Genomic DNA, 12,447 nt, shown 5'->3' with positions numbered 1-12,447 from the left:
TATGCAACCCAGGTTCCTAAGCGATTAGAAGTCGTAAAACCAGGTACAGTATTAACGTATAGCTAGAATAATTGGTGGCAGGTCGTGGGCTATGTCTGTTGGCATTCAGATAAACAGTCTGTTGGCATTCATATTGTATGAAAAGTTTGACGACCCTACTGCATGTGGAGCACTACGCGATGCTCGGGTAATGTGACTGCGTTTACGCTGATTCAGATCTGCGGCAGCAGAGCTCTGCTTGCGTCTTGGCTGTGTGGTGGTGTGAAGTGGCATCTAAATATCTACTTACGTCTGTAGGCTTACTACATATCATGTGTTCTAAAGTACTGTCAGATCATCTATAGACCAAAACATCTAGGAACGGGAGACAGACCTCATTCTCTGCTTGCAAGATGAAACTGATTTTAGAATTAAAATCATTTAAGAAATTGTGGAATCAATTTTTATTTACTGTGTAGACATATATTTCTCATTCACATAGCGGAGGCAACAAGAAGGCATTAGTGGCGCATTACCCTGAGGTGACAAAAATCATGGAATACTTCCTCGTATCGTGTCGGGCCTCCTTTAGCCCGGCGTAGTGCAGCAGCTCGACGCGACATGGACTCAACAAGTCATTGGAAGCCCCTGCAAAAATACTGAGTCATGCTACCCTTATAGCCGTCCATAACTGCAAAAATATTGCCGGCGGAGCATTTTGTGCACGAACTGTCCTGTCGATTATGTCCCGTAAATGTTCGATGGAACATGTCGGGCGATCTGGGTGGCCAAGCCATTCGATCGAATTGTCCAGACTGTTTTTCAAACCAATCGGGAACAATTGTGGCCCAGAGACACGGCGCATAGTCATCAACATCTTTGTTTCGGAAAATGAAGTCCATCAGTGGCTACAAATGGTCTCCAAGTAGCCAAACATTGCCATTTCCAGTCAATGATAGGTTCAGAGGGACCAGAGGACAGACTATTCCATATTTTGCAATGTTTCAAAAATACAATCGTGCAACTTCGCAACGAAATTGCGCGGAATTTTCGATGTAAATATTATAACTACTTATCCTCACATATTTGTTTACTCTGTATTTCATTAAAAAAATGTTCAAATGTGTGTGAAATCTTACGCCGGCTGGGGTGGCCGAGCGGTTCTAGGCGCTACAGTCTGGAACCGCGCGACCGCTACGGTCGCAAGTTCGAATCCTGCCTCGGGCATGGATGTGTGTGGTGTCCTTAGATTAGTTAGGTTTAAGTAGTTCTAAATTGTAGGGGACTGATGACCTCAGAATTTAAGTCCCATAGTGCTCAGAGCCATTTGAATCATTTTTTGTTTGAAATTTTATGGGGACGTAACTGCTAAGGTCATCAGTCCCTAAGCTTACACACTACTTAAACTAAGTTATGCTAAGGACAAACACACACACCCATGCCCGAGGAAGGTCTCGAACCTCCTCCGGGACCAGCCGCAAAGTGAGACTGCAGTGCCTTAGACCGCTCGGCTGTATTTCATCGTTTGGAGGTTAGTTATGTTCACATAGGGCGCTTCTAACACTGTTTTCTACCGTAGGGCACCAACACACCAAGAATATTTGGCTACAGTGGAAGAATAAAAATCGAAAACTGACGATGATGTAAAGTGCAATTTGTAAATTGTATGAACAGCCGTCTGATGATGCACTTGTCAGTTCGAAACCGGTTACAGCGCTATTTACATAAATAAATAGCAGTATTAATAGTCGCTGGTTGCTGTCTTCTTCTTTGTAAGTATCAACCTACATTAAACCCCACGTCATTATCGAGCTATCATCAGCTTGAGCACTGCCTCGTCGACAACTTGGGTCCGTGGCTTAGTTGGGTGTGTGCCACACTCGAACCCTACCATCAGCTCTTATCAACCGAAATTAGGACTCATCTGAGCAGCCCATGGTTTTCCAGTCATGTAGTGTCCAGCCGATATGGTCGCGAATCCAGGAGAGACACTGCATGTGATGTTGTTCTGTTGGCCAAAGCATTCGCGCCAGTCGTCTGCTGTCATAGCCCATTAACGCAAAATTTCGCTGCACAGTCCTGACGGATAGTTAGCCGTACCTCCTACATTGATTTCTGCGGTTATTTCACGCAGTGTTGCTTGTCTGTTTGCACTGACGACTCTACGTAAACGCCGCTGCTCTCGGTCGTTTAGTGAACGCCGTGGACCACTGCGTTGTCCGCGGTAAGAGCTAACGCCTGAAATGTAGTATTGTCGACACCCTCTTGACAATGTGCATCCGTGAATATAGAATTCTGTTACGATTTTCGAAATGGAATGTCTCATGTGTCTAGGTCCAACTACTATTCCACGTTCAAAGTCTGTTTATTCCCGTCGTGAAGCTATAAGCTCGTCGGAAACCTTTCCAAATGAATCAATTGAGTACAAATGACAGCTCCGCCAATGCACTGCTCTTTTATACGTTGTGTGCGTGACACTACCGCCATTTGTATGTATGCATGGCGCTATCCCATGACTTTTGTCACCTCAGTGTACACGACAACAGCCACGGAAGCCTGCAGACTTACTCAGGAGATCGGTGTCTGCTTGTGTTGGATGGCAGGAGCTGGTGGAGGAGCCCCGGCTGCTGGACGAGGGCCGCGGCGTGTCGGCGGTGCGGCAGGGCGCGCTGGGGGACTGCTGGCTGCTCAGCGCGTGCGCCGCCGTGGCCCAGCGGCCGCACCTACTCAGGAAGGTCCGCACCTCCTCCTGCCAGCGGCCAAACACTCTCACACAGTACAGACTAAGTACGAGGCGTATTCCGAAACCAAGGTTCGGCGACCAATATTTAGCTGATGGTAGGCGCGAATGAAGTTCCACCGGCTCTTTAATCATTGAGCCCGCCAATAGTTAAGCGCGCCCTGTGATTAGATTTTTGCTTGTAAAAGGATCTTTGTGACTCTACAAGCTTTCCCGGCAAATGTGTTGTAAATAGTCTTCACGGGTTTGCCGCCGGATCACGTTCTGCAAATTCCAAAATATTTCATCGGAGCAACTGTCCGACATCTTCAGGTGGTTCAACCTCGCTCGTGGCCAGGTACGACTGATGGTATCCGCACACCGACTCATCGTTTTTAGAACACGCGCGCGAAGAATGCGCAGCCGCGGAAATCGCGCATGCGCAGTGATTTGCCATATTCAAACTCCCTCTGCCGAAAATCGCAGAGCGGCTCCCCCGCGCGTGCGCTGTACGCTGCGTTTCTCAATAGTGCGGCCAGACGTTACTCACCAATGACCGTACTAGGCCATTGTTATGACGGGCCTGTTATCGAAGAATCTTGATTTTTGCGTCGTGATTTAACAGCAGCCAATGCAGCGTTCCAGGCTGTGCTCAGTTGAAATCCCGTATCCTTGTTGATGAGATTATCGGCTGTACCGATATGTATTGCTTCCTTAATGACGCAGTCCGAGAAAGATGATGCCGGGGATAAAACTTCCGTCTTTTCATAAATCATACGATGTTCTGTATTCAGGCAGTGTTCCCCAATTGCCGACTTTTCCGGTTGACGAAGGCGTGTATGACGCTGATTCAAATGGCTCTGAGCACTATGGGACTCAACTGCTGTGGTCATAAGTCCCCTAGAACTTGGAACTACTTAAACCTATCTAACCTAAGGACATCACACACATCCATGCCCGAGGCAGGATTCGAACCTGCGACCGTAGTGGTCGTGCGGTTCCAGACTGTAGCGCCCTTAACCGCTCGGCCACTCTGGCCGGCTATGACGCTGATATTCATCGCAGCGTTCTTGTACGGTGCGGCATGTCTGTTATACTTACTGTATCAACCTGATATAATGAGGACAGACAAGTAGGAAAATGATGTAGAGAATTTCAAAGTGGCCGCACAAATGTTCACATGAACGTAGGAGTGGCAGGCCCAGTATTCGGATCGAAAATATCGTTGATTCAGTGAACCGGAAACTTCGAAGTGATCGTCAATTGACGATTAATGGTCTGACTAATGAAATCCAAAATGTTGTTCGAACCTCACTTTACAGCACTGTCAATGAACAGCTTGGATATCACGAACTGTGTGCGAGAAGGTTTCCAAAAATGCTCGTTGATCATCACAGAGAGCGAAGAATGTGCAGTGCACGACAGTTTTTCGAGCGCTATAGACATGATGGACATGATTTGTTTTCCCAAACTGTTGCAGGCGATGACAACGCAGAATCGAAACAACAGTCAGTGCAGTGGCGCCATTGAAGTTCACCCAAACCAAAAATGTCTAAGCAATCTCCGTTCTCGAATAGAGAAAACGATGGCTACCGTTTTCTGAGACGAAAAGGGTATCCTTTTGATTGATTTCTTCGACCGTGCGTCAACAATTACAGCTGACGTATACTGTGAAGCGCTAACCAAACTGAGAGGTGCGACCCAAAATCGACGCCGCGAGAAACTGTCGTTTGGCATCACCCTCCCTCACGACAACACAGCCGGACTCGGTGGCCGAGCGGTTCTAGGCACTTCAGTCTGGAGTCGCGCGACTGCTACGGTCGCAGGTTCGAATCCTGCTTCGGGCATGGATGTGTCCTTAGGTTTCTTAGGTTTAAGAAGTTCTAAGTTCTAGGGGACTGATGACCTCAGATGTTAAGTCCCATAGTGTTCAGAGCCATTTGAACCATTTTTGAACGACGACACACGCCCTTACACCGCTGTCAAAACCAAGGAGAAGATTCAAGATTTTCGTTGGGAACATTTTGATCACCCTCCGTACAGTTCCGACCTTGCAAAAAAATGGTTCAAATGGCTCTAAGCACTCTGGGACTTAACATCTGAGGTCATCAGTCTCCTAGACTTAGAACTACTTAAACCTAACTAACCTAAGAACATCACACACATCCATGCCCGAGGCAGGATTCGAACCTGCGACCGTAGCAGCAGCGCGGCTCCGGACTGAAGCGCCTAGAACCGCTCGGCCACAGCGGCCGGCCCCGACCTTGCACCACGCGACTACTTTCTCTTCTCGCGTTTGAAAAAGTGGCTGGGTGGACAACATTTTTAAAACAACCATGAACTCAACACTGGCGTTATAAACCGCTTCAATTCCTATGCGTCAGACTACAGCGCAGAGGGGCGAAAGAAGCTGGTGCAGCCTTGCAGTAAGTCTATAAACATGAACGGCGATTAAGTGAAAATGTAAGGCAGATATGTAATAGAATCTTACTGTCAATAAAAATTTTTTTTCGTAAGCTTATTTTTTATGACCAAACGGACCTCAGTTTTGAATACGCCTCGTGATTAGACGAGTCCCTACGTAAAACAATGTATAAAATATGCACTCCCTCTGGCCTGGATGCATGCACTGATTCGGCTGTTAAGAATGCCATTACGACATTGTATCCTCCCCCTATGAACCATGGACCTTGCCGTTGGTGGGGAGGCTTGCGTGTCTCAGCGATACAGATGGCCGTACCGTAGGTGCAACCACAACGGAGGGGTATCTGTTGAGAGGCCAGACAAATGTGTGGTTCCTGAAGAGGGGCAGTAGCCTTTTCAGTAGTTGCAGGGGCAACAGTCTGGATGATTGACTGATCTGACTTTGTAATAATAACCAAAACGGCCTTGCTGTGCTGGTACTGCGAACGGCTGAAAGCAAGGGGAAACTACAGCCGTAATTTTTCCCGAGGGCATGCAGCTTTACTGTATGGTTAAATGATGATGGCGTCCTCTTGGGTAAAATATTCCGGAGGTAAAATAGTCCCCCATTCGGATCTCCGGGCGGGGACTACTCAAGAGGATGTCGTTATCAGGAGAAAGAAAACTGGCATTCTACGGATCGGAGCGTGGAATGTCAGATCCCTTAATCGGGCAGGTAGGTTAGAAAATTTAAAAAGGGAAATGGATAGGTTAAAGTTAGATATAGTGGGAATTAGTGAAGTTCGGTGGCAGGAGGAACAAGACTTCTGGTCAGGTGACTACAGGGTTATAAACACAAAATCAAATAGGGGTAATGCAGGAGTAGGTTTAATAATGAATAGGAAAATAGGAATGCGGGTAAGCTACTACAAACAGCATAGTGAACGTATTATTGTGGCTGAGATAGACACGAAGCCCACGCCTACTACAGTAGTACAAGTTTATATACCAACTAGCTCTGCAGATGATGAAGAAATTGATGAAATGTATTATGAGATAAAAGAAATTATTCAGATAGTGAAGGGAGATGAAAATTTAATAGTCATGGGTGACTGGAATTCGAGTGTAGGAAAAGGGAGAGAAGGAAACATAGTAGGTGAATATGGATTGGGGCTAAGAAATTAAAGAGGAAGCGGTCTGGTAGAATTTTGCACAGAGCATAACTTAATCATAGCTAACACTTGGTTCAAGAATCATAAAAGAAGGTTGTATACATGGAATAATCCCGGAGATACTAAAAGATATCAGATAGATTATATAATGGCAAGACAAGAGATTTAGGAACCAGGTATTAAACTGTAAGACATTTCCAGGGGCAGATGTGGACTCTGACCACAATCTATTGGTTATGAACTGCAGATTCAAATTGAAGAAACTGCAAAAAGGTGGGAATTTAAGGAGATGGGACCTGGATAAACTGACTAAGCCAGAGGTTGTACATTGTTTCAGGGAGAGCATAAGGGAACAACTGACAGCAGTGGGGGAAAGAAGTACAGTAGAAGAAGAATGGGTAGCACTGAGGGATGAAGTAGTGAAGGCAGCAGAGGATCAAGTAGGTAAAAAGACGAGGGCTAGTAGAAATCCTTGGATAACAGAAGAAATATTGAATTTAATTGGTGAAAGGAGAAAATATAAAAATGCAGTAAATGAAGCAGGCAAAAAGGAATACAAACGTCTCAAAAATTAGATTGGCAGGAAGTGCAAAATGGCTAAGTAGGGATGGCTAGAGGACAAATGTAAGGATGTAGAGGCTTATCTCACTAGGGGTAAGGTAGATACTGCCTACAGGAAAATTAAAGAGACCTTTGGAGATAAGAGAACCACTTGCATGAGTATCAAGAGATCAGATGGAAACCCAGTTCTAAGCAAAGAAGGGAAATCAGAAAGGTGGAAAGAGTATATAGAGGGTCTATACAGAGGCGATGTTCTTGAGGACAATATTATGGAAATGGAAGAGGAGGTAGATGAAGATGAAATGGGAGAAATGATACTGCATGAAGAGTTTGACAGAGCACTGAAAGACCTAAGTCGAAAGAAAGCCCCGGGAGTAGACAACATTCCATTAGAACTGCTGACAGCCTTGCGAGAGCCAGTCCTGACAAAACTCTACCATCTGGTGAGCAAGACGTATGAGACAGGCAAAATACCCTCAGACTTCAAGAAGAATATAATAATTCCAATCCCAAAGAAAGCAGGTGTTGACAGACGTGAAAATTACCGAACTATCAGTTTCATAAGTCACAGCTACAAAATACTAACGCGAATTCTTTACAGACGAATGGAAAAACTGGTAGAAGCTGACCTCGGGGAAGATCAGTTTGGATTCCGTAGAAATGTTGGAACACGTGAGGCAATACTGACTTTACGACTTATCTTAGATGAAAGATTAAGAAAAGGCAAACCTACGTTTCTAGCATTTGTAGACTTAGAGAAAGCTTTTGGCAATGTTGTTTGGAATACTCTCTTTCAAATTCTAAAGGTGGCAGGGGTAAAATACAGGGAGCAAAAGGCTATTTACAATTTGTACAGAAACCAGATGGCAGTTATAAGAGTCGGGGGACATGAAAGGGAAGCAGTGGTTGGGAAGGGAGTGAGACAGGGTTGTAGCCTCTCCCCGATGTTATTCAAACTATATATTGAGCAAGCAGTAAAGGAAACAAAAGAAAAATTCGGAGTAGGTATTAAAATCCATAGAGAAGAAATAAAAACTTTGAGGTTCGCCGATGACATTGTAATTCTGTCAGAGACAGCAAAGGACTTGGAAGAGCAGTTGAATGGAATGGACAGTGTCTTCAAAGGAGGATATAAGATGAACATCAACAAAAGCATAACGAGGATAATGGAATGCAGTCGAAATAATTCGGGTGGTGCTGAGGGAATTAGATTAGGAAATGAGACACTTAAAGTAATAAAGGAGTTTTGCTATTTGGGGAGCAAAATAATTGATGATGGTCGAAGTAGAGAAGATATAAAATGTAGACTGGCAATGGCAAGGAAAGCGGTTCTGAAGAAGAGAAATTTGTTAACATCGAGTATAGATTTAAGTGTCAGGAAGTCGTTTCTAAAAGTATTTGTATGGAGTGTAGCCATGTATGGAGGTGAAACATGGACGATAAATAGTTTAGAGAAGAAGAGAATAGTAGATTTCGAAATGTGGTGCTACAGAAGAATGCTGAAGATTAGATGGGTAGATCACATAACTAATGAGGAGGTATTGAACAGAATTGGGGAGAAGAGGAGTTTGTGGCACAACTTGACAAGAAGAAGGGACCGGTTGGTAGGACATGTGTTGAGGCATCAAGGGATCACAAATTTAGCATTGGAGGGCAGCGTGGAGGGTAAAAATCGTAGAGGGAGACCAAGAGATGAATACACTAAGCAGATTCAGAAGGATGTAGGTTGCAGTAAGCACTGGGAGATGAAGAAACTTGCACAGGATAGGGTAGCATGGAGAGCTGCATCAAACCAGTCTCAGGACTGAAGACCACAACAACAACAACATCAACAACAACACATCCTCTCCCAAGGCAAGCTGGTCGACTGCTGTTGTAATTGGTCCTTGATATCCCAGATACTGCCACTGGAATGGAGTAAACGTCCGAGCTGGTTCCATAGATGTTCGGGGACACATTTGTGTTGTGACATTAACGGCAGTCTACTCGTGGGACTGCAGTTCCCCAGTGCGGCTCCTAGTAGTCCCTGACCTATGGTGCGTGATAACACAGAATGTCGCACGTAGCCATTGACTTGTTGTCATATGGCAGGCACACACGTGAAAGAGTTACGATGTGCTTGGTCCACAATACTGTCATACTCCCATGTGGTGCTCGGACGTGGTCTCAGGAACCTTGATGAAGATTACGCTTGCTCTCACGTTCCCATGCGGTTCAATACTGGGCCACTGCTAGATTCGCATGCGCTAGAAATCTGGATATTGCACTATGTGACCAGCCGGCCAAAAGAAGACCTACAGTGACGCCCTTTTAAAGTTTGTCAAACGCTGATAACGCTATCTCATACTCGTACGCGGCGTATCCGTGTCCTTCACAGAGATCATTCAACATTTTACTGATTAATGCACATTGGTGGCCGTTCTACTTGTTACAGAGAACCGCAGCACTTAACACTTACATACCCGACGATGGTGTATATTGTGTACGAAGTTATATTGATTACCCGCCATTTCTTTTTGGAGCATCGCTTTTTTTTGCCCGGCAATGGAAATAACGTGGCCACCAGATTGGTGACGAAACACAAAGATACTACTAGCCTTCTACACTTTTCGCCCTGCCGTTTTCTCAAAATCCAGAAATCATATTTTTGATGGCTGAAATATCGATTACGGCTGCATAGTATTTAATTTGCTACGCCTCACGGGTAACAGCCACCTACCCATCTTCGTCGGCTTGTGGCCCGATTCCGATCCGACGTAGCAAATTAAAAATAAATCCTATGCAACAGATGTCGCTATATTAACCAACAAAAATACGGCTTTTCAATAGCAATAGTCGCACACGAATCGACTAGCATTCACGTATTATGCAAGCTGCTTTTATCCACCCACGACTGTAATGACCTCACTGACGACGAGAACTTAAACTCTAATCTTCCTTCCTTCCTGCTTCTTTACCCATCCTTCCCTATCTTTCAGACTGCGACATTTTTCTCTATGAAACGGTTTCAGGACATTGTTTGCTATGCTCCTGGAAAACGACGTCTTCAAGCATATGCTAGAGATATTTCTGTAGATTTTCTGTTCAACATTAAAAATATGCAGAATTCGATTAATACAAATAAAGAATGCTAAAGACTGTATTGTATTAAGAACTCATACATTTAGTTACAGTTCAGAATTGGAGTAGTAGCACATCGAAATGCATGCTTCTTCTATGACCTTCAGAAAACGAAAGGCGACTGTCTCATTTTCATCAGATAAAAGAAGAAAGCGGCTTAACGATATAACTGCTATAAGACAGCATACTACCCGATAAATATAATGGAACAACGTAACCATCTGTAAAATTGAACAGAAGAAGCCCTGTTGCCGATATGGGAGTCGTATACATCACAACCTATAGACAGATTGTCTTGAACAACAATTTAAGTATCTTGTATACGTTTCCTGTAGTAATCCAGAAATCACACATAGAATTGATAACAGGGTTGTCGGAAATTATCTTTCGAAAGACTATCCACTCTAGTAGCACCGGCCGTCGCAGTTGAAGAAGGAGTTACGCTGAGCGGATGACACAACCGTAGCATGCTCAGTAGCGGAGGGATCCAATAAGAACGGTGGCAAAGGACGTTACCAAATGCCATAGACATTGTGTGAGTTAAGGTCATGGGCATAGTACTGATAATGCAGAAACTGCTACAACATAAATTAGATTATATTCTTCTTGGGTCTGCAGCCGGATGACCCATCATCTCAACATACCTTCAAAAATAGAATTTTAAAATTCGATGATATCAAAAGTGTATTTATTACGCCAGCCAAGATTAGAGCGTTCCTTAGCCCAATAAAAGATGACTTAAGATTGAGGAAGCCCAGTGCTTATAAAATCCCCTGCTAAAAAATGGTTCAAATGCCTCTAAGCACTATGGGACTTAACAACTGAGGTCATGAGTCCCCTAGACTTAGAACTACTTAAACCTAACTAATCTAAGGACATTACACACTTCCATGCCCGAGGCAGGATTCGAAACTGCGACCGTAGCAGCAGCGCGGTTCCGGACTGAAGCGCCTAGAACCGCTCGCCCACAACGGCCTGCGTACGGTAGACTATATTAACAGTAGTGCTCATTAGGGATTCACCGTTTTTTTCCAGCTTTCACCACCGGGCGCTTTACTTTCACCTGCGTTAGAGGACAGCAGAGACGGTTTCTGGAGCACTCGGTGTTGGCCTTCCGTGACGTTCACTCTGAATAATATAAACGTCGGACCTCGAAGGAATTATTCGAATGGAACGGAGCTCGGTAGAAGTGATGTACATGTAGAGTTAAATTGCTCAGGTCAGCAACACATCTGTGTACACCTGGCCGTTATGGAAGCATTCATGCGGTTTGGCATTGGTTGATAGAGGTTTTGGATGTCCTCCTGAGGGATTTTGTGAGAAATTATGTCCTATTGACGCGTTAGATAGTCAAAATCCCCAGCTGGTTGCAAGGCCCTGCCCGTAATGCTCCAAATGTTCGCAGTTGGGGAGAGTTCGGTAACCTGGATGGCTAGCTAAGCTAGGTATTGGCAAGCATGAAAACAGGCAGCAGAATCTCTCGCTGTTTGTGGACGGGTGTTACCTTTCTGAAATGTAAGCCCAGAATGGCTTTCCATGAAGAGCAAAAAAAAAAAAAAAAAAAAAAAAAAACCGCTGTGGTGTACCGCGGATGAAAACCAGAAAGTTATGCATGGAATGAAATGACACTCCAGACCACCAGTTCTGGTTCTCGGGCCCTGTGGCAAGCGACAGTAAGGCAGGCATGCCACCGCTGTGCATGGCGTCTCCAGACATGTCTTCGCTGGTCATCAGACTGTTCTACTCCAATCAATGATATTCCAGGACGAATATGCCCGACACCAGTGCAAATGAGCTTGGCGTACAGAGGTAAATAGCAGTCGGGTAGTCAGCGTAAGGAGCACCGAGGGCTCAGGACCCTTTCTGTGAACCGCCCTTTAATGGCCCTTTTAATCCCTAGGGCACCGTTTAAACGCGTGATCGATGACAGTGATGAATGCGGGGCTCTGAGTGTCTCTCTGACCATCGCTCGGTACTTATGTTCTGTCATCTCTCTAGATCTATCGCTTCCTTCTTGACGCTGTGTTCGACCATGGTTCACCCATTTCTGCCAACATCGTCTGATAGTAGCATCGCTCCTATTGAAATTTCGAGTGATTCGCCGATTACTCCAACCGGCTTATTTGAGCCCAATTATAAGTCCCCTCAAATTCTTAAATCTGCTTATATTATTCGCTTTACTGTCCATCTGAGTACATTGAATGAAATTTTGCAAAGGCTTTATGCCCTGGTATCGACATTTCTCCTGTTCACTATCTTTTCCAGCTGTATGGAGATATTGCGTTCCCCGTCACGCATTCATTCATAGACCGCCAAAGTTCTCGATTTTGCTTTTCCCCCAATATCTGTACGATTATCAGTTTTTGACCAGTTTGTACCACTCAGGACCGCCGTTTACTGTATCAGTGAGTTCTGCTGGGTTAGGATATAACCTTCTCGTCTGAAGATAGCCGCCAGCCAGACCGCGCAAATATTGTGGTCAGATAATTACGT

At 44.9% G+C, this 12,447-nt stretch overlaps 1 protein-coding gene across 1 annotated transcript in view; it reads left to right on the top strand.

The window, feature by feature from the left end:
* The window catches only part of LOC124758258 (calpain-9-like), a 110,275-nt gene that overhangs the window by 35,980 nt on the left and 61,848 nt on the right, over window positions 1-12,447 (top strand). The window contains exon 4 of the mRNA XM_047249082.1: window positions 2,511-2,714. Coding sequence (XP_047105038.1) covers window positions 2,511-2,714 — 204 coding nt within the window. The remainder of the gene's footprint in view (window positions 1-2,510; window positions 2,715-12,447) is intronic.

Source organism: Schistocerca piceifrons, chromosome 1, assembly GCF_021461385.2.
Source record: "Schistocerca piceifrons isolate TAMUIC-IGC-003096 chromosome 1, iqSchPice1.1, whole genome shotgun sequence".
NCBI classification, from domain to species: domain Eukaryota; kingdom Metazoa; phylum Arthropoda; class Insecta; order Orthoptera; family Acrididae; genus Schistocerca; species Schistocerca piceifrons.
This window is presented reverse-complemented; position numbering and strand designations above follow the sequence as displayed.